The sequence below is a fragment of the Heloderma suspectum genome, chromosome 13, assembly GCF_057233095.1.
Source record: "Heloderma suspectum isolate Gila_16-S chromosome 13, 16-S_ref, whole genome shotgun sequence".
Taxonomy (NCBI): Eukaryota; Metazoa; Chordata; class Lepidosauria; order Squamata; family Helodermatidae; genus Heloderma; species Heloderma suspectum.
In genome coordinates, this window is record NC_139470.1 from 31,676,730 (window position 1) to 31,697,506 (window position 20,777).

Consider the following 20,777-nt stretch of genomic DNA (forward strand, 5'->3'; position numbering starts at 1 on the left):
AAGCTGGTGGGGGCTATCAGGAAGTTTGGGGTGCGGTGTCATCAATATGCAGATGACACGCAGCTCTACCTCTCATTCAAATCTTCACCAGGGTTGGCCGCGGAATCCCTGTCCTAATGTCTGGAGACGGTGAGTGGCTGGATGGGGAGGAATAAGCTGAAGCTGAACCCTGACAAGACCGAGGTACTTTTGGTGGGAGACAAGAGAAGGCTGGGGGATGTTGACCTGGTGTTGAATGGGGAACGGCTACCCTTGAAAGACCAGGTCCGCAGCCTGGGGGTCATTTTGGACTCCTAGCTGTCCATGGAGGCTCAGGTGTCAGCTGTGAGCTGACACCTGTATCAACTTCATCTGATACGGCAGCTGTGCCCCTTCCTTCCCGACCATCTGCTCCCATTGGTAGTACATGCCCTGGTCTTGTCTCGTTTAGACTACTGTAATGCGCTCTACGTGGGGTTACCCTTGAAGACAGTTCGGAAGCTGCAGCTGGTGCAGAACGCAGCGGCTCGCCTGATTAAAGGCAGCTGCTGGCATGATCACATCACTCCAGTGCCGAAGGAGTTGCACTGGTTACCAGTTGTTTTCCGGGTCAAATTCAAGGCGTTGGTTTTGACATTTAAAACCCTATACGGTTCTGGCCCAGCCTATCTCAAGGAGCGCCTCCAGCAACACCAGACAGGCCGCTCAACAAGATCAGCCTCGGATGGCCTTCTGTCTGTCCTATCAGCTAGGACAGCTAGCCTGGTGAGGACAAGGGAGAGGGCCTTCTCTGTGGTGGCCCCCACTCTGTGGAACTCCCTCCCGAGGGAACTCTGCCATGCCCCCTCTTTAATGAGGTTCCGCCACGCATTGAAAACCTGGTTGTTCAGGCAGGCATTTGGGGTGGATTAGGGTATTTTTAAAGAATGCTTTTAATGTATGATTTTACTGTTTTAAATTGTGCTGCTGTACATCGCCCAGAGTGGCTGGGTGACCAGCCAGATGGGCGATTGAGAAATTTGATAAATAAATAAATAAATGGCGAGCCAAGGCCCTACTGCCACTCACTAAAGCTATGGGCAAGTGCCCCACAAAATTCCCTACAAAGCAGTTCTCTTGCGGCACTGCTCTGACCTGAAGTTAGCCCAGGAGGCCTGAGCTGCCAATTCCCAGTCTGTTATCCTTTTCCAAGTGGTTGGGAAGAAGATGACATACAAGCAGAAACCCTGGCTATGATTAATACGCAGAAATCCCCTTGGTCTTCCCAGACCAGCATATTTTTTAACAGGACAAGAGGTCTGGCAAGAATTAAGGAAGCTTCAGGTCACAGACTTGTTCAGAACATACAACTGTTCAGAAATACCCACCTTCTAATCTGGAACAGGTTTGTAACGTGTTGGCAACATACTACTCAAGCTTGTATGAATCAGGTAGCAGTACTACCTTGCCTTCAACAAATGCTGTATTGACAAGCGAGACATGCCTCAGTTGTCAGATGCTCATAACAAATGATGTGCCTGCAGTTCCACTTGATTCCACTTGAAGGTGGAACTGAATTGGAAAATTTGGGGGAAAGCAAAGATTTCCAATTCCTTTAGATCAGCCTTCCCCAACCTGGTGTCCTCCAGGTATGGCTAATACAACTGGAGGGCTGCATCCCCCGGTTGGGGGAGGCTGCTTAGATACAGTCATGTGAAAAAGAAAGTACACTCACTTTGAGTTCTATGGTTTTACGTATCAGGACATAATAAAAATCATCTGGTCCTTAGCAGGTCTTAAAATTAGGGAAATACAACCTCAGATGAACAACAACACCTGACATATTACACCGTGTCATTATTTATTTTACAGAAATAAAGCCCAAATGGAGAAGCCATGTGTGAAAAACGAAGTACACCTTATGATTCAATAGCTTGTAGAACCACCTTTAGCAGCAATAACTTGAAATAATCGTTTGCTGTATGACTTTATCAGTCTCTTACACCGTTGTGGAGGAATTTTGGCCCACTCTTCTTTACAACATTGCTTCAGTTCATTGAGATTTGCAGGTATTTGTTTATGCACAGCTCTCTTAAGGTCCCGCCACAGCATTTCAATCGGGTTGAGGTCTGGACTTTGACTGGGCCATTGCAACACCTTGATTCTCCTCTTTTTCAGCCATTCTGTTGTAGATTTGCTGGTGTGCTTGGGATCATTGTCCTGTTGCATGACCCAATTTCGGCCAAGCTTTAGCTGTCGGACAGATGGCCTCACATTTGACTCTAGAATACTTTGGTATACAGAGGAAGTCATGGTTGACTCAATGACTGCAAGGTGCCCAGGTCCTGTGGCCGCAAAACAAACCCAAATCATCACCCCTCCACCACTGTGCTTGACAGTTGGCATGAGATGTTTGTGCTGATATGCTGTGTTTGATTTCGCCAAATGTGGCGCTGTGCATTTTGGCCAAACATCTCCACTTTGGTCTCGTCTGTCCAAAGGACATTGTTCCAGAATCTTGTGATTTGTTCAGATGCAACTTTGCAAACCTAAGCCGTGCTGCCATGTTCTTTTTAGAGAGAAGAGGCTTTCTCCTGGCGACCCTTCCAAACAAACCATACTTGTTCAGTCTTCTTCTAATTGTACTGTCATGAACTTTAACATTTAACATGCTAACTGAGGCCTGTAGAGTCTGAGATGTAACTCTTGGATGTTTTGCAATTTCTCTGAGCATTGCACGGTCTGCCCTTGGGGTGAATTTGCTGGGACGCCCACTCCTGGGAAGATTGGCAACTGTCTTGAATGTTTTCCACTTGTGAATAATCTTCTTCACTGTAGAATGATGGACTTTAAATTGTTTGGAAATGGCCTTATAACCCTTCCCAGATTGACGGGCAGCAACAATTGCTTCTCTAAGATCATTGCTGATGTCTTTACTCTTTGGCATTGTGTTAACATACACCTGAGTGCTTGAGACCAGCAAACTCCTGAGACTTCAGCTTTTATAGAGGTGGTCACACTTGCTGATGATCAATTAATTAAGGGCATTTGATTAGCAGCGCCTGGCTGCTACTTAGCCTCTTCATACCTATGGAAGCAGTAGGGGTGTACTTAGTTTTTCACACATGGCTTCTCCATGTGGGCTTTATTTCTGTAAAATAAATAATGACACGGTGTAATATGTCATGTGTTGTTGTTCATCTGAGGTTGTATTTACCTAATGTTAAGACCTGCTAAGGACCAGATTGTTTTTATTATGTCCTGATACATAAAATCATAAACTCAAAGAGGGTGTACTTTCTTTTTCACATGACTGTAGGTACTATGTACTCCAAAGGAGTGGGACCAAAGATATCAGTTAGCTCCAGCCCCCCACCCCTTGCCCTTCCCTTTGCATAATGAATTGCGGAGCCTTATTAAAGGGAGGCTGGGTTTGAGAGGCCAATACCTTGACCCATCTTGAGCGCCACTTTTTGGTAGAAAGGCAGGGTACAAATCAAATAAATGGAAAAATACACAGGGAAGCCACTCCTGTTCTTTAGAAACTTGGTTTCTGTTTTTGTCATATCATGAGTCCCTCATTGGGAGAAGCTGATTTTCTTCAACAAGTGTATTTCCTTATACATACATTTGTGAGATGGGCCGCTCTGCTATCTCTCTCCCCTGCATATAAATGAACAGCCATCAACACTATCAGCATATCTGCATTTGAACCCCCACAGAAGTAGAGTGTATATGATTCTAACATAATAATCCTTTGCATACAGTCAGGCCCAGAAATATTGGAACAAGGTAACTGTTTTGGCAGTTGGCCTCTGTACACCACCATGAAGTTGAAAGGAAACACACCCAGATGGGAGCGAAGTCAGGACTTCCAGCTGTAATTCAAGGGGTTTGACAAAAGTGGGGCACTAACCATTCAGGAAGGACAGCCAGTGGCAGACACACACACCCATCGTTGGTGGCCCATAAGTAATGGAACAAACCAACGTCATTTCAAACTTAAGGATCACCTTTAATACTTGGATGAAAAATCCTTTGCAGTCAATGACTGCCGGAAGTCTGGAACCCATGGGCATGACCAAATGCTGAGTGTCCTACCTCGAGATGCTTTGCCAGGCCTTTACTGCAGCTGCCTTCAGCTGCTGCCTGCTTGTGGGTCTTTCTGCCTTCAGTCTTGTCTTCAGTAAGTGAAAAGCGTGCTCTATTGGGTGGAGATTAGCTGACTGACTTGGCCATTGAAGAACATCCCACTTCTTTGACTTCAGAAACTCTTGGGTAGCTTTTGCTGCATGTTTTGGGTCATTATCCATCTGCAATATGAAGCGGCGTCCTATCAGTTTGGCAGCATTCGGCTGAATCTGAGCAGAATGTATAGCCCTATAAACCTCAGAATTCATCCTGCTGCTTTTATCAGCAGTCAGGTCATCAGTAAACACCAGTGACCCGGTTCCATTGGCAGCCATACATGCCCATGCACTGCCTCCACCATATTTGACAGATGATGTCGTATGCTTTGGATCATGAGCTGTTCCTTTCCTTCTCCATACTGTTCTCTTCCCATCATTCTGGTACAAGTTAATCTTGGCTTCATCAGTCCAAAGAATCTTCTTCCAGAATTGGGCAGGCTTTTCTAGGTGTTTGCTGGCAAAGTCTAATCTGGCCTTTCTGTTCTTGAGCGTTACCAGTGGTTTGCACCTTGTTGTGAAGCTTCTGTATTTACATTCATAAAGCCGTCTCTTGACTGTAGATGTTGACAATGACATGCCTAGCTCCTCAAGAGCGTTCTTGACCTGGCTAGATGTTGTGAAAGGGTTCCTCTTCACCATGAGCAGAATTCTGCGGTCATCCACTTCAGTTGTCTTCCGTGGTCTTCCAGGCCTTTTGCTGTTGCTGAGCTTGCCAGTTAATTCCTTCTTTTTCAGATGTTCCAAACTGTTGTGCTGGCCACTCCCACTGTTTCTGCTATCTCTCTGATGGGTTTATGTTGTTTCCTCAGCCTCAGGATGGCCTCCTTCACTCGCATGGACACCTCTTTGAACCTCATGCTGGGAGTTCCAGGGAACAGCTACCAAATGCAAATGTGACACTCAGAACCACCTCCAGGCCTTTTATCTGCTTGATTGGTCATGGGGCACCCAGGAAACAGGCCACACCTGGCCATGCAGCTGCTTGTCAGCCATTTGTTCCATTACTTATGGGCCACCAACGATGGGTGTGTGCATGCCACTGGCTGTCCTTCCTGAATGGTTAGTGCCCCGCTTTTGTCAAGCCCCTTGAATTACAGCTGGAAGTCCTGACTTCACTCCCATCTGGGTGTGTTTCCTTTCAACCTCAATGTGGTGGTGTACAGAGGCCAACTGCCAAAACAGTTACCTTTGTTCCAGTATTTCTGGCCCTGACTGTTATCTACTCAGAGGTTCAGTGGGGCGTAACTTCAGCTAAGTGTGTATAGGACTGCGGCTTAGTTTACCTAACAGTTTTGCGTATATCCAGGCCACTGGATCATGTTTAATATTTTGTGATTAAATCTCCTCTTCTCTTCTGTAAATTATATTTGTTCTCCTTTTCCTTGTACCTTCTTTGAAATTTTAAATAAAGACGTTTTAAAAAAGGAGAAATCCCCTTGGTGCACACTTGAAATGTTAATATTTTATTTCCATAATTTAAATACAGGAAAAGAAAAGTGAAATTTAAAATTCAGACTACCGGAATTAAAAAACAAAACATGATGATGTAATGAGAGCGGCCACTGGTACAAAAGTGTGCAAATTTCCATTCAGTTTTGTGTTTTTTTTAAACACAAAAGGCTTAAAAACAAGTATTCTTACAAGCTGTTTCTGACCACTAACCACAAAGTGGTTGAAGCTTCATCACAGAGCTCTGAATCCTACAGAAGCCAAGACAGCTGGGCACTCAGTGAAATGTGGCCAATGACAGAGTTCGGATGCACCAGCACGGGCAGTGCCCCGGTGAAGAGCGCCCTGCCAAGCCCATCCCACCGGCAGCTGCAGAGGGATTCAAATAATAACTTAGATTGCTAGCCTGGCTGCATTCAGCCAGAGCCCTCCCAAGCCAGATATTATGACATTTCCTGTTCTGTGCCCCTACGAACCACATCCTAGGGTTGCCTCAGCTCTTACCTGAGAGGGGACTGTCTTTTGAGTGTTCTGGTAGAATCCTTTTTTTTATGATTGTACTGAAAACCAAGAAAGCAAAGGAATCCATCCCCCAACGCGGGATGGCTCCACCTGAAGGCGGGGCCCTCCCAGGGAGCCCGTTCCTCCTCTCTCCCGGAGGTGTGGGCACAGGGTGCTTTCACCGGCAGCAGCCGCCACCACCAGTTGCTCTGTTGGGTCCTACAAAGACAGGGGTGGCAGGAGCTGGTGTCCACAAAGCCAGAGGGCTGAAGAGCCAGAACCATCCAGGCACAGGAGAAGCCCTTGTAGCGCAACGATAGTGATGCCCCGCCACCCGTGGGATCGCCACAGAGCCCAGCCCACATCACGGAAACCACAACATTGTTTTCTGGGCAGCTGCGAGAAAACCATGCTGAGAATAATCCTGCATCCCCGTTTACAGGCCTGCATTTTCAGAAAGGAAGCTAACAAAAAAGAACACCCATAAAACACACCGACAGACATTTTAGAATTCACAGTGGAGGAAGAGCCTTACTTGGAGCATCTGCTCTAGCTGGCACTAACAGAACATCATTTCGACAATGGAATCAGAAATCTCCATATTAGAGTCTGCACTGGTATGTTTGTCATAAAATCCCACTATGGGACAAAAGGGATTTAAAAACGAAGGGCAATTCAACTCTGCTCACCCAACTGGAGATGTGCAGGTGTCTCCAACCATGACGAAGGTATTATTTGACAGTCTTGGGCAACCTCCCCAACCTGGTGCCCTCCAGATGTGTTGGACTACACCTCCCTTAATCCGCAGTGGTCAGGCAGGCTGGGGATGATGGGAGGTGTAGCCCAACACATCCAAGTGGTGCTGGGCTGGGGAAGGCTGGTCTTGGGTGTCCACTGATTTGCATGCAGTAGCGTATGATCACATATAAAAATGGCTGTGATGCCTACGCTATTAAAATTATTCCCAATTCTTATCCTTATCACATTGGGAAAAAGTCTGAACGTATCCATTCAGCAGCATACGGCGCAGAAACCCACCCGTTGTTTCAGGCACACGTGTGGCACTGCCCTTCCGCGTCTCCAGTTTCACGGCCCAGGGTTCCAGAGGCTACGTGGCTGCTTTCAGCACCTTGCCTTGCTCGGGTCATAGGACTGGCAGGGAAAGAGCCCACGGTTTTCATCCCTGGGTTTGCCTGGGCTACCATCATTGGCTATGGATTGGATGCTAGAGCTCTGCTCATCCTGGAGGTAACGAGAAAGTATCCATAGGGGCACAGAGGTACAAAAGTGCAAGTTTTAGATGAGAGAGAGCGGGAGGTGACCTTTGAGCATTTCAGTCATTACACCTGGCCCAAATTACAGGCACTACAGAGAGCTAGCAGCTGCTGTCCACCATGTGAAATGCTCCACTAAAAGAAAAACCTAACAGAATATCCCAGAGTGTGGCAGCCTTCCCACAAGGGGGGGGAGGAGGCTAAGATTTCCTGAGCGTGGCGACAAGCTGTTACTTGCTGCTCACCAGTTTCCACATGTCAGGATCCAGTAGTGTATTGCTAGCCATACTATATAGACCAGTTTATTATTAATTTGTTCCACTAGGCATACTAGGCAATGCTTGGCCCCAAACACACCATTTTCAAGTCAAGGACAGAAGGAATATAGGAGATGAGGGTTAGAGATGGATGGTGGTGGTTGGAGACACACAATCAAACCTAATGGACTTTGAGGTCTCATCAGCATTCCGTCTTAAACAAAACTTAAAATCTCCTGTGCTGAAATTCACTAGTGGCAACACCAAGATTCAAATCAAGGAAAGGAGCAGAGAGGCGGAGGGGTTGGAAGGAGGCTGAGCTTTGCTACCCTGCTGCTGCTGCCGCCCCTCCCTTGTCTCCAGACCCAGAGGAAAAATAAAAAGGGTCGAAGCCATTTCCTGGTAAACCAGACCTCCAGGTGACTGCCCCACAATGCATGAAAACATGGATGCACATGTCACATTTTAAATGGCCCTCATGCAGCAAACAAAATACAAAGTGCAACTCGTTACACTCTGGTCTCAAGGCAGGCTCCCGCTGTCTGACCTAACTGGGGACAAAAGAACTGCAAAAGGTTCTTGCTGGCTACAGAGGATGGAAATACCACACACTATTTTTTATCTTGCTTCAACAAGAGGTCCTCATGAATAAATGGTTCCCTACTGTCCATTTACACAAGCTTACCATTTTTAGTTCTCTACATCTCGGTCGTAACATCTGGAGGAGCCGCTAAAGAGAACAGCAGCAGAGGCCAATCAATGTACAACATCTGGAAGTCCTTGAAATCCTATTATATTTGAAGGTGCATTACTTTAGCCTTTAATCTGCCCCACTCACTTTCCCAGGGGATTTTTTAACAAAACCCACAGATATTAAATAATCTCCAGTGACACTGGAGGAGGAAGACAGAGCCTTCAAAGAAATCAGCAGTTCTCCTCCAGTGTTGAAGAAAATATCTCTATGACCAGTCAGACAGGTCCATAAACAAGAGCTGATCAAAGCTGAGTGGTTGGTATGGGAAAACTAACGTGCCTTTACAGGCGCAATGGAGCACTCAAGGCCCTGGGGCCATGTCCAGCTGGGGACCCAACCTCAGCTGCCAGACACTGGTTCCTGCTCCTCCTCCTTGGCAAAGAACATTTCGAGGTCTGTCAGTCTCTGAATCAGAAGGACATCCAGTTCTCTTCCCCCCAAGGCTGCCTTTTGGGCCCGGGTGAAACTGCCCATCACTTTGACTCTGCTGCGAGCTTTCCTCTTCCGGGGAATGGTGAAGTCCTGAAACTCCAAAATCCGCTTTCTCTTCTGCTGGCTAACTGAGATCAAAGATCCATTTTTCTCCTTTGGCTCCTCGAAGATGGTTTCCAGACATCTGGGAAAGCCAAAAGGAGTCAACTTAGAATATCATGGTTGCAATGACATCTCATGGATTAAGTAAATGTAAAAGAGAAAGAAAGAATCCTGCAGTGATAACGAAGTGATGACATGACAAAATACTGACCACTCTGATTCTAAGCAGATCTGTTTGTGTGGCAGAGATCTAAGGAGACCAACATCTCTGCCACACAAACACATCTGCAACTCAAAGTTTCTAACCACAAGCCACTCTACTTTAGAATACTTCTGCCATCGCCCAGTTGCTAGGACACTTCCTGGATGGTTTCTCAGATATCCAGGTGGAATATCTTAGCGCCACTCCCTTTGCTCCACAAGTGCAACTGCAGATCTGCAGAGCAAGCATCAGGTGCATTGGAACCGAAATAAAGCACTTTATTTTAAAAGGGGGTGGGAGGAAGAAGCAAAAATCAAGTATAATGCAACTTCCCTGGGACTGGGGTGGGAGGGGGTTGATGAGAAACTGAATTTTTCTGTAGCATGCCTAATCTCAGCGTAAATTTAGAAACAGCTGCTTGGATCCAACCTGATAATGAGTACAAATACACATTTAATGAATGGATACAAGCAAACACTGAATGTGACAAATTTAGCAAGTCCTCAAAACAAACATCTTCAACCACATAGTACATGAATAAATGAAAACGATTCAAACAGTTTCCTGCGAATTCTCTTCGTGCCGCAAATTAACATCACCCCATCTCCATTCCAGAGCCGTGCTGCCTATGCCAAGAGCTCAGGGATGGAGCCCATCACCCCTTTTGTGGGTGAACATAACCAACCTGGTCGTAGGGGGAGATTTGTAATTCTGGTTGGTGTATATTTCTTCTAAACTGAATTCTGTCTTCTTTAGCCTGGAAGAATGAGAAGAGACTTAGGGTCATCCACACCTACTGTCTCACCAATATTAAACTCCAGTAGTAGTTACTGTTGTTCTGGTCAGAGAAAGAAGGACTTTAAGAGATGTGCAAAAATGTTAATGGTGTTTGCTCTACAGACTGTGCTCTCACTGCCTCGGGTGGAGCAGAACAGCCACTGATGGGCGACTCCTCCAGCATCAGGGGAGGAGGATGCCTTTGGAAGTTCTAAGGAAGGTTCTGTTCTCAGGGAGAACACACTTCAGGTGAAGGAGTGGTGGGAACAGGTTCATGTTGACAGTTTGTGCTGAAATTCAAGGTTTCCTTCCCAGTGAAGAGTGAGACGCAAGCTTGGACAGGAAGCGAGAGAGAGGCCGGCAGCCTGCCCCAAGCTGGCACCCTCCAGAGGTGTGAGACTGCAATTCCCTCAGTTCCCATGATGGGACGTGCAATCCAGCGTCAGTGTGGGGAAGGCCAGGCTAAAACACGCTCCAAGAGCCTCTGGAGCCCCCACTCCCCCCCCCCCGGGACCATGCCCCCCCCATGACTGGCGCCTCCTCCAAGAGCCTGTCTACTTACGTTGCATCTGAAACTCGCCAAGTGCTCCTCCACAAGGCTCTTGCTGCAGGAGGCCTTGTAAGGCCCTCCACGTCACCCCTGCGCTCCGCACAGCACCAGGTGCACCACGGACGCTGTGCGAGCGCTCGGGAACAGTAGCACCGACAGCAGCAGTTCACGGTACAAGCCAATATCCCTACCTTTTCGGTCTGGGAAGTCCCATGGGGGTGAGATTGGGATCTGGCTTGGGAATGGTTTTCCGAATCCGGATCTGGGACACTTTCTTTGGCCTCTTCTCTGATTCAGCCTGTGTGGAAAAGAGGGACGTGCTACTATGACATGAGCCCAAAAGACAGGAGGCTCCCAGTGTATCCTGTATCCTGCCAAGACCAGCTCTGGACCACCTACAATGATGGGCTCATCCCATTTTATCCTCGCGGCAACCCTGTGAGGACTGGGCTAGGCGGCGGCGGGGGGGAGCGAGTGAGAGCACCTGACTAGGCCACAGTCAGGTCCCAATGGGCCAGTCCTGGAGCACAAGGGCTTCCCTAGCAACACCTGCCACTTAAACTTTGAATACACTGAAGAAGGGGGGCATTTCACAGAGGTTCTCTCAGAAATCCTTAGAAACAACCCTGTAAAGTGGGGCAGTACTATCACCATGTTATGATGGTGGCAAGGAGATACTGAGGCTGAAAAACCTTGGTTTATCTAGGGCAGCTCTCCTCTCCGCTTCCCTGCTCATGAGGGCGAGGTGCGGCTTACTGTTTGGTCCTAGTCCCCCCACCAACACACTCACCCTCTCACCTCCTCAGCAATGGAGGCAGCGCCCAGGGTGCTATCAGCTTAAGTACACTGTTTGGCTACCCACCTCTTTCCATGAGTCAACTCACTTTTTCAAGCCGGGTACCAGTCTTAGGCAAGGCAGGGATGGAAACATCCAGTTCATCCAGGAGACGGACCTGAAATTCAGGTGCGGAAAACCCAAGAGGAGGAGATGGTGCTGGTTCTGGGATTGAGCAAGACGTCGGTAATGGTGCAAACAAGGAAGGTTTCCACCTAGGAGAACGAGAGAGAGGCAGAGAGAGAGAGAGAAGCCTGCTGTTAAAGGCCAGGGATCAAGAGAGCTGCCACACTGAGGCAGCAGCCAAGTTTGCCCTGGTGGGACAAGTAAGATGGCCGGGGGGGGGAGCGGGAGGCCGTGGTGATCCTGGAGGGTGAAGCAGGCAAGCAGAGCGGTCCACTGTAATGCAGGAGGCTGTGGGGTGGGTGGGGAAGCCCATGTGGGTGAGGGACAGGGAGCAGGAAGGAGGCAGCGGCAGGATGGGCTGGACAGGGAGCAGGACACGAGAGAGGGGAGGGCAGCTCCGCCCCGACCATGCCCGGGCTTGCCACACCCATGGAGAAAGCTGCCTGCCCTTGGACATTACCCTGAAAGGCTGCCTTCAAGACACAGAGGGGCTTTCAAGTCACAGATGCCTGTGCAGGCCCGTGGGCGTGGAAAGGCTAGAAAGCCCACAAAGGGCGTGTTCGGGGTCCTGTGATGTAAGCTAAGAACAACAGCAACATGTTTCTCGTCTTCATGGTCTGGGAGAAAGGCTTGACAATGCCTGCAAAGAACTCTGGGGTGGACAGGACACAAAATGCCCAATGGCCCCAATCCCATTGGTCTCTCCTGTCACATGTGAGGTCTTGCATAGCTCAGCCTTTGGAAAGAGTTAGGAAACACCTTGCCATTTTTGCAGAAATGTGAGCTTCACCAGGGAAACCCAAGCCTCCTTGCCAAAGACATACATGAGGCCTGGCAAGGAGAAATGCAAGGAAGGAGCTGCAGGGCAAGCCTCTAGAAGGCAGCTGTACTCCCTCGCATGCAGAAAAAACTGGTGCGGTGCATGCGGCTGCGTGCACACTTACCTCATGGTATCATCCACAGCCCTGGAAGCTTCAATAAACTGGTCAGGTACCAGGGGTAATGGGACAGAGCTGGTTCAAAGAGGAAAAAACCACAGAAAACAAAAAGCAGAACATTAGAGCTGTACATTCCAAGGAGGAGATGCCATCAGTACAACCTACATTCCAAGAAGTCGCACGCGGGCCGCTCTTGGCTTCCCAGGGCTGCACGTTTACGTGACCACTTGTCCAGGAGGGGAGGAAGAGAGCCTGCTTGGAGGCAAAAGCCAAGGAAAAGCAGAGTGGGATAAAGCTCATTTGAGGCTGGAGGGATTTGGAGACGCTCTTGCTCATTTCAAAACACCTTCCCATTAAAGGGCGAGTTTGGCAAAAGATGGAAGTCCAGCAGCCTGAGCAAGGCCTTGCCATCAGATTAAGACCTTGAACCCCACGCCCACGCCCTAAATCTCTCTGGAGCATTTCAGACTACTGGGAAGGGATGCAGCCCATCATGCCACACCCCGGCAGCAGCGGGAAGGGGCGAGAAAGCGCGGGACCAGCCTTGCAGGCCTTTGAGTTGTTTAGTGCGTGGACTTCAGAATTCGTCCAAGCAAATACTGGAGAACTTGACTGGGTTTCAAGACCACCGTTCCTGCAGCTTTTGAAGAGCAAGTCCATTCTGATCAACCCTTGTGTTACACCATGGCTTCTAAGGCCAGAAAACTTTGGAGATTTGGACTGTGGAACTTCTCCGAATGTGAGAACCATGAGCAGGCTTGTTCCTTTCAGAACCCCAGGCCTCTCCCGCCTCGGCTGATGCTTTGCCTGCAGAGCAGGCAGAGAGGCTGAGCTCCTTGCCTGCCAGCATTTCATGACAGCCGCCTTGCTGGGGCATTTGCCACCTGCCCGGAGATGGAAGCTGGGGGGGGCTTTCAGAAAAGCAGAGCAGACCATTTGTTCCCAGGGAGATTCTTCTCAGAAGGCGGAAGTGTCAGCCCTGAATGGACACAGCAGCCACACACACTCTTGCTGGCCTAGAAATAAGCATCTGAAGCAGGACTGCACATTCAGCTGGAGGAGGCCTGGGAGGCTGACATGTTCCGCATCAGCCTCCCGCCCAGCCTCCATTTCCGTGGCCAACCCTGAGGAGTGGTGGGGCAGAAGCCGCTTCTCTAGGGGCTCCTCAATGGTTAGAAGGCCCAAATGTGTAACCGTGTGCAAAACCTGCCACTGTGGCTTGGCCGATTTTTTAAAACGCAATGTCATGGCTGGAATACTTCACTCCAAAGAAGTACTTAGAAGCAGAAAGCAAAGCCTCCCTCGATGCGGTGCCCCGTCGAAGCTTCTGCTCGACTCCTGATGGGGCGGCTCCCTTTGGGAATGGGTTCAACACACACGGGACACAACAACACTGCCTGTTCTTAGACAGGCCTTTTTCCGTTGCTTTTAGCGAAGTGTTGTGCCGCAGACTGCCCACAGACTTCACCACAGGGCAAATAATGCAGGATGTAAACCCAGCACTCACTCACTCGTTCTCTCTGGACATAGAGAGTCCAGCCCAGACATACACTTCTTCAGAATATTAAGAGTGTCTTCATTTTAAAATAAAGGAGTTAACAGTTACAATAGGTACTTTTAAAGTTTATGCTTCAAGCTTGCTTTGCGTTTGCAGAACATTGCCAAACTCGATGCTATGTGGGACTAAGCAGTTGTTAGAGGACCCATAGCTCCGTGGCAGAGCACAGGTTTGCCATGAAGAAAGTCCCAGGTGTGGACCCTGCTGGACCTGCTGCAACAGGCCTGGGAAGGGCCTCTGCCAAGCTCTCGGATAGCTGCTACGCCCAACAGTCCAGCTCGGTAGGAGACAGATTCAGATGTTCATCTAAGCCCACTTTAAAGCACTCAGAGAAGGTGAAACAAAGTCATTTTAGAGCCTTGTTAGTCTTTAAAATGTCTGCTTCTTTGGTGACAAACAGGTAGTTGGAACTGAGTGACAGTTACACCATGTGCAACCGACCCCACCCCCCATGTAAATTTGATCCATTTCTCTCAGAAGTGTAGTATAGCTGATCTGTTAAACAGACCTATTAAATACTTCCCTTGTTTGACAGAAGTGTAGTAAAAAGGCCCAACAAGGGCAAAAGGGAACTACTGGAATTCTGATAGAGGAGTGGGGCAAAAACGCAGCCTATCATTTTAATCCAGCCAAAGAATCGGAACGTGTGTACGTGAGGGAGAGAGAATGGTTCTCCAGGGAGTGGTTCTCAATGAGGGCAACACAATCCTTTCTATTCAGAAGCAGAGCCTAGAAAATCCACTTTGCAGTGGTGAGGGGCATGCTGAGGGGTGCCTCAGGCCTCCGGAACCTTTCCTACCTCCAACGTCCAGGAGCTCGGCAACCAGATTCTGAAAAGCATGAGTGAGGGAACTCACCTTTCTGCAAAATATGTTCTGGTGCGTGGAGTATTGTGTGTGGCCAGGAGGGAGAAAACAGAGTTAGTGGTCTGTCAGAAAATAAACCAACAAAGCCTGGCTCAGCTCCAGCTGACTAGGTGGGCTCTGCAGGGGGGCACCGGAATGTGCACGCTGAGCCATCAGGAAGCGCATGCGTGCACACACCAGGGAGAAAGCTGGGACGCGAGCCTGCCCCCCGCCCCCGCCCCCCGCGGGGCAGCAGGTGCACACAGCGGCACAGGTGGATTCTGAGAAATGAGGGGGATGGAGGTTTACCTGTTCCCGAGGCCCAGCCTGGTGGTTGCAGCAGTGACTGGCTGCCACTTGCAGTGACTGGAATGGAGAGGAGTGAATTCGGAGGGATGGGTGGAAGGACCACGCTGGCTCCATAGGGACAGTCCCCTACCCAGCAAGGAGGGCAAGGAAGAGAAGAGGTCAGCTGACACAGACGTGGAGCATTTTAACCCCTTCAAGCCCCGGGTGAATTGCAGCAGCGTCAGCTTCTGGGCAGCTGGGATTCGACTGCTTAGATTCCTTTTTCTCATCCAGACACGACAGCAGCCGGGGGAAAACAGAGCTAATACTGTCTGGAGGCCAAGCGTGGGGCAGCCTGTGCTCTGAGCGGCAGCATCTCTTCCCCTGTCCTTTGCTGCTCCTAGAGACTCGGCAAATGTGCTGTATGACTCCGCAGGAATCCAGGCATCTTCCTGGCTTGGTGCGATGCCCAGGCAGCTCTGAGGCAGGAGGAAAGAGAAGGCCCATTTTGAAGGCTGCACAACAGGTGCCTCTCCCAAAGCCCACCTATTAGGGATGCTGTGCAGGGGTGTAATCCCCGGGAGGTTCCTCACAGGGCTAGAATCCATTTTTATATGAAAAGAAAATGGGAAGATGGGAGCACTGGATGCAAGAGGGGTTTTGTTGCTCAGCTCAAAGAAGCACAGGTTTGTCGATTCTATGGGACAAAGTGCCATGGACTGAGAGCGGAACGTCTTGGAGCAGCAGCTGCTGCCATCAGCCCATGGAGAGCCTAGCTGCATCTTGACGCAGGAGACAGTTTCCAGGAGCTTCTTGCTCCTAAGCGGAGCATGCTTTGCTGTCACCGGGAGAAGCTGAGTGGAACGTAGGAGCGGCTTGAGCTTTTGTGGATTTCTCGGGGGTGCCAGCAGTGCATTCGCCAACGCAGACAGCCTCCTGAAGAGCACTGCTGGGTCTTTGGCAAGGCTGAAGGAGTCCAACGAGCTGCTCTGGCCACTGCTTTGCTTTGGCATTCGGTCCCAGATCACGGCTCCTTTGCTTTTCAGGGCTGCTGGCTTTGGGGCAAAAGACACAGAATCAAGAAGCTTGCATTTGTCCCTGGGAGCAATCTCTGAGGGATTCTTTAGGAAAGTAGAACTTGGCATTAGGTGACCTTTGCTGGCCATTTTGAACTGGCCTGCCACAGGAACCCTGCCACAGAAACCCTTTCCTGGCAGTCTCCTGAACAGAAGAGGTCGTCTTATTTCACGTGCAATTCCAGAGGCACCTTGGCTTCCATCGTGGCTAAAGCCCATGGTGCGCGGCAATGTGCAAAAGGCTGCAATGGGCTGATCCCTATTGGCTGGCTGCCAGCTACAGTTCCTGAAGCAAAGGCTCGGGCTTTCAGCCTCCATATATTCCACCCCAATTACGTCCTTCGATTTTTTTGGCCTTTTCGATTCCCAGAAAGTGCTGCAAGTGTTTCCTTTCTCACGGTCCTCCACTACACTCCCCGCTGCAAGAGTCTGCTGTGCAAGATCTTCAGGCTTCATGACCATGTCATGAGAAGGGTGGCCTAAAAGGTGCCCAACCCTAATCCTGCTCCGTTTCAAGAGGTTTCTTGCTTTCCCCTTCTCCTTTCTTCTGTCCTCTTGCCTAACTGTAGCACAGGAAGCTGCAGATGGAGCTGCAGTTTGCTCAGCCTCCTCTTGCATAGGCTTCTGTGTCGGTACCAGACAACCTCCTGTTGCAGAGACTCTCACCTTCTCAACAGGTGCCTCAATGCTTAGGTTGATCAACTGACCCACCTGTGGCTTCCTTTTGTCTCCTGCCAGATCCTGGTTGCTCTCTACACCCATCAAACATCTTCCTTTGCCATGGAGGCATTTTGGGAAGCCTTCTATGATACTGCCACCTAGAGAAGCACAAGACATGGTGTTCCAAAGGATTTCCAGAGATGATCTTGTGGGAAATAAGTATGTTGTTTGCAAAGTATATTGCCTGTTCTCTGAATGCCATTTAACAACTCCCACTTTTGATGGATCTTTGGCTTTACTCGAGCCAAGCTCTGAGATGTGTGCAGGTAGGTGGACAAAATAAGGCCTGGACTGTATTTCAACCCTGAATGGGAAAGCGATTTCTTTCCCCTCAACAGGAAACTTCAAGCCTTGTAAGAGGGCTCCTGAAGACTTCTTAGAGTGAGAAAGAGAGGGAATGGGCAACCCCATTGTTTCAGCTGTTAGACTACTCTCTCTTTGGTCTTCTTCTAAAGATGGTTTCATCTTTGAGGGATCAGGACTGTTGAATATTATTGATACAATTTCTCTCACTCTGCCTGCCCCGTGCTTGCTTCCTCCTGTGCGTATGGATATTTCCTTGTTATCCAGAGGAGAATCCACATATGCATCTGCTTTGACAGAACAGCTTGCTTTTTCATTCTCTGAAGCTATCCGGTTGGTATGATGATCAGCTTCTTTCTCCAATGACATGGTTACAGCAGGGCGCCCTTTGGAAAGAGGAAAGCAGAGAGCTTCAAAAGAAGGTTCATATTTTTGAGATAAGCAGATTCCTGGATCCTGAACAGGGTGCACAGCTAAAAACGTACATGTCAAATGAGGTCTTTCTTTCCTCTCAAATGACTTTGAATACACTCCCTCTGCACTTGTCTGACCATTTGATGTGATAAAAGTTACAGGCTCTGGCTGAAAAAATGCTTGACCAGGACTTGAGGCAGGCTTACTGTTAAACTTTAAAAATGGATTTTTGTCTAGGACATCTGAAGGGCTCCTACTGACTGCTTCGGAGGAAGAATAGAATTCATCATTTTTTGCTTGATGAGCCGGATCCTTAACACAGCCATTCAACTTCAGTAATTTGGAAGCATGATCTAGGCATCCTAAACATGGTTTAGTACTTTTTAATTCTATATTTTCTTCTTTCCGTGGATGGTCAATTAATTCTGACACGATTTTATTGGATGTGCCATCACCTGTTGTGCTTTGCTGAAGTGTTTCTTGAACACAATTTTCTGTTACAAGCACTGGAGCTGGTGGAGTTGGGCCCCGGTCTCTCTCTGGACATGGCAATTGGTTTTGATTACAGTTGACGGATTTTTGAGTTTCTCCAGCTGAATGAGTCACAGTATGATCTACCTTTTGCTTCTCTGACAACATCAAGGGAGGCTGTTGACGTTCTAAAATGTCTGGTTTGGGGGCTTCATTTTTCTGCTTAAACAAGACTAGACTATTAAAATCAGTCTGATACACAACAGACTGCATTTTATTGTGACAAATGGTTCCCCTCAGCTGACCTGGATCTTTACTGTGTAAGTCCTCCAAGAGCAAAGAACAGACCTGCTGCTCTGCATGGCCTAGGGGGTCAGAGGCCAGGTCATTCTTCAGATGGGAGAGATCCAGTCCGGAGGAGGCGGAAGGGGAGGAGTGGCAGGGCTGGGCTTGGTGCTGCTCTTGTTCTTCCTTGCTCTGATCTTTCAGAAGTTTACCAAGTTCGAGAGGATGGGTTGTTTTGTCCAAATCTCTGTCACATATTAGCTTCTCTCCTAGTCTATTTCTCCGACTGTCTCCATATATTTTTACACTTTCTACTGTTACCATTCCACTAGATTCAAACTCCAGTGAAGCTTTACTTAATTCTTGTTCTAGGTTTGCATTGGGAGGGGAAACACTGGCATTCGCATTCAGAATTTCTGTTGAATTTACCGAAGTATTGTCACCACGAGTCCTCTGGCTTTCAGCTTCTGCATCTGACTCCAAAGATTCAGCCTCTGGTAGGCCAGTGCCAGACACGCTTTCTGCTCCCTCCAAGTCACCCCCGTTATTTCTACAGGGATGACAGCCCCATGCCTCACCACCGCCACACGCCTGGGGACCAATAGCTTCCTTGTCAAATGCAGAGGTGTGGCTCATTTCCAGTCCATCAGATTCTTCAGGAGTCATTTCAGTTCCCACTTTTAGATCATCATCACCAAAGGAGACACTTTCTGACACAGAGCAGCAAGTCTCAATGGCAGAGCAGAGACCATCACCAGGACTGCATGCGGTGCTTTGTAATGCTTCTATATCAGACGTCCTCTTTTTTGCATCCTTCAGCACAAATGCTGTCCTAGTCTGGGACGCTTCACTCGTTAAGGCAAAACTATCACTATTTTGACCTGCTGAAGCCAACTCTTCTTTGTTACGAAGCAAGAAGGTAGCACTCTCTATCTTCAGCTTTGCACAAGTCTCAGGGAGGAGTTCCCTGGGCAGGGTGTCTAGGAACCCACTGCTACCTAAAGTCATATCAGCCTGCTGGGTAAACGGAAGCTCGTTACACAGTTGAGTTGTTTGGGGGTTTTCTTCATCAGTAGCTAAGTTGGCATCAGCTATGCTGGAAGAGTTGGTAGCATCCAGATGCACAATAGCAGAAACACTCTTTGGGATTTTTGCCCTTGGGTCACTGTTGGACTCCATTTGCACTGAGCTCTCGTCACCTAACCCAGTATCGCCATCCAGCGCGTCATGACAGGTGGGATGTGAATCCCTGCTCACAGTACAGCTCTTCTGAAAGCACCCAGAGTCATTCATTTTGACCCAAACAGCCCCAATTTCTTTTGTGGCCAGCCTTCCATCTCTGGGAAAAGCACACTGAGGCTGATTCTTCAGGATGGTGTCAGTTCCTGAACAGCTTGGTCTGAAGCCATCTTCTGGATGTCCTTCAGGTGACGGAGGGAGGGAAACCAGGCCATTTTCTGGATGCATGGTTTTTGCCACTGCAAACTGTTCCACAGGAACTGCAAATGTGTCATTCTCTGAGCGACATTTTTCTTGAATTTCTTTCCAGCAGCATTGCATAGCAGCTCCTTTCTGGATCTCAATAGCTCTCTCATAGGCACAACTATAAGAGTGATCGATACTATCATCCCTTTCTTCTTCATTATTGCTGTCACTGGACATTTCTTCACGGCTCCATGTTTGTGACGGGGTCTCATCCATATGCTGCTCAGAGGTCCATTCTTCTACAAGCTCCTTGATTGTTTCACAAGTGTTGCTCTTCAAGCTTTCCTCCTTGGTAACAGAACAGTCCCCCTCCTGCATTTCACAGACAACTTCAAAGAGATCTGTGTTCTGTTCCCACAGTGTATTTCCAAATTCCAAACTACCTTTGAACAACTGACCTGAGGTTTTGGAACTCGTGCTTGATAGTCGAATATCCATGGTAAACCTGCTTTCCAATACTAGAGCAGAACTACTGTTTTCATGGAAGCTCCTCTTGTCCTGCACGGCAGGTGGGCAACTGTCAAGGGTTGCATTAACATCCTCATCCTGATTCGGGAACTTTTCTCCTCCAGCATCTGAACTAGTAAGGACCTCTCTAGCTTCTGATAAAGTGGCACAGGCTGTCAGGCCTTTCCATTCTTCTTCTTCTTGCAGCTGTCCTTCTGTTAAGACATTGTCCGTAAGACTTACAGGCTCTAGAGAGACTAAGGTGTCAGTTCCTGAAACTGCAACTTTGGCCATGACTGTGTCTACATCTGAGCACTCACTGCTCTCCGGTAGAACACCTGTACTCACTCTGGCACTGGGCTCTCCTGCTTTACTAAACAGCCTAGTCCCATCAGCCTTCATACCTGGTGCATCTTTCATGGGGTTTGACAGATTTTCATGTGTCACCTGCACTTTTGCGTGGTGTTCTTCTACACAAAAGAGAAAAAAAGAAAAGAAATAAATACTATGGCACATGCCTTATTCCTCTTCCCCCCCCCC

The 20,777-nt window shown here is 48.6% G+C and overlaps 1 protein-coding gene across 4 annotated transcripts in view; it reads right to left on the minus strand.

Moving 5' to 3' along the window:
* The window catches only part of PRR14L (proline rich 14 like), a 56,086-nt gene that overhangs the window by 26,819 nt on the left and 8,490 nt on the right, over positions 1-20,777 (minus strand). The window contains exons 4-10 of one of the 4 annotated variants that reach the window (XM_084819897.1): positions 20,642-20,707; positions 15,058-17,521; positions 12,352-12,420; positions 11,331-11,496; positions 10,638-10,744; positions 9,805-9,876; positions 1,848-8,999 (exon numbers count right to left, since the gene is read on the minus strand). In XM_084819897.1, coding sequence (XP_084676023.1) covers positions 8,723-8,999; positions 9,805-9,876; positions 10,638-10,744; positions 11,331-11,496; positions 12,352-12,420; positions 15,058-17,521; positions 20,642-20,707 — 3,221 coding nt within the window. In that variant the 3' untranslated portion in view covers positions 1,848-8,722. Of the gene's footprint in view, positions 1-1,847; positions 9,000-9,804; positions 9,877-10,637; positions 10,745-11,330; positions 11,497-12,351; positions 12,421-15,057; positions 20,708-20,777 lie in introns of those variants that run through there. The other 3 variants (XR_014785750.1, XR_014785749.1, XM_084819896.1) reach the window with 3 other exon arrangements.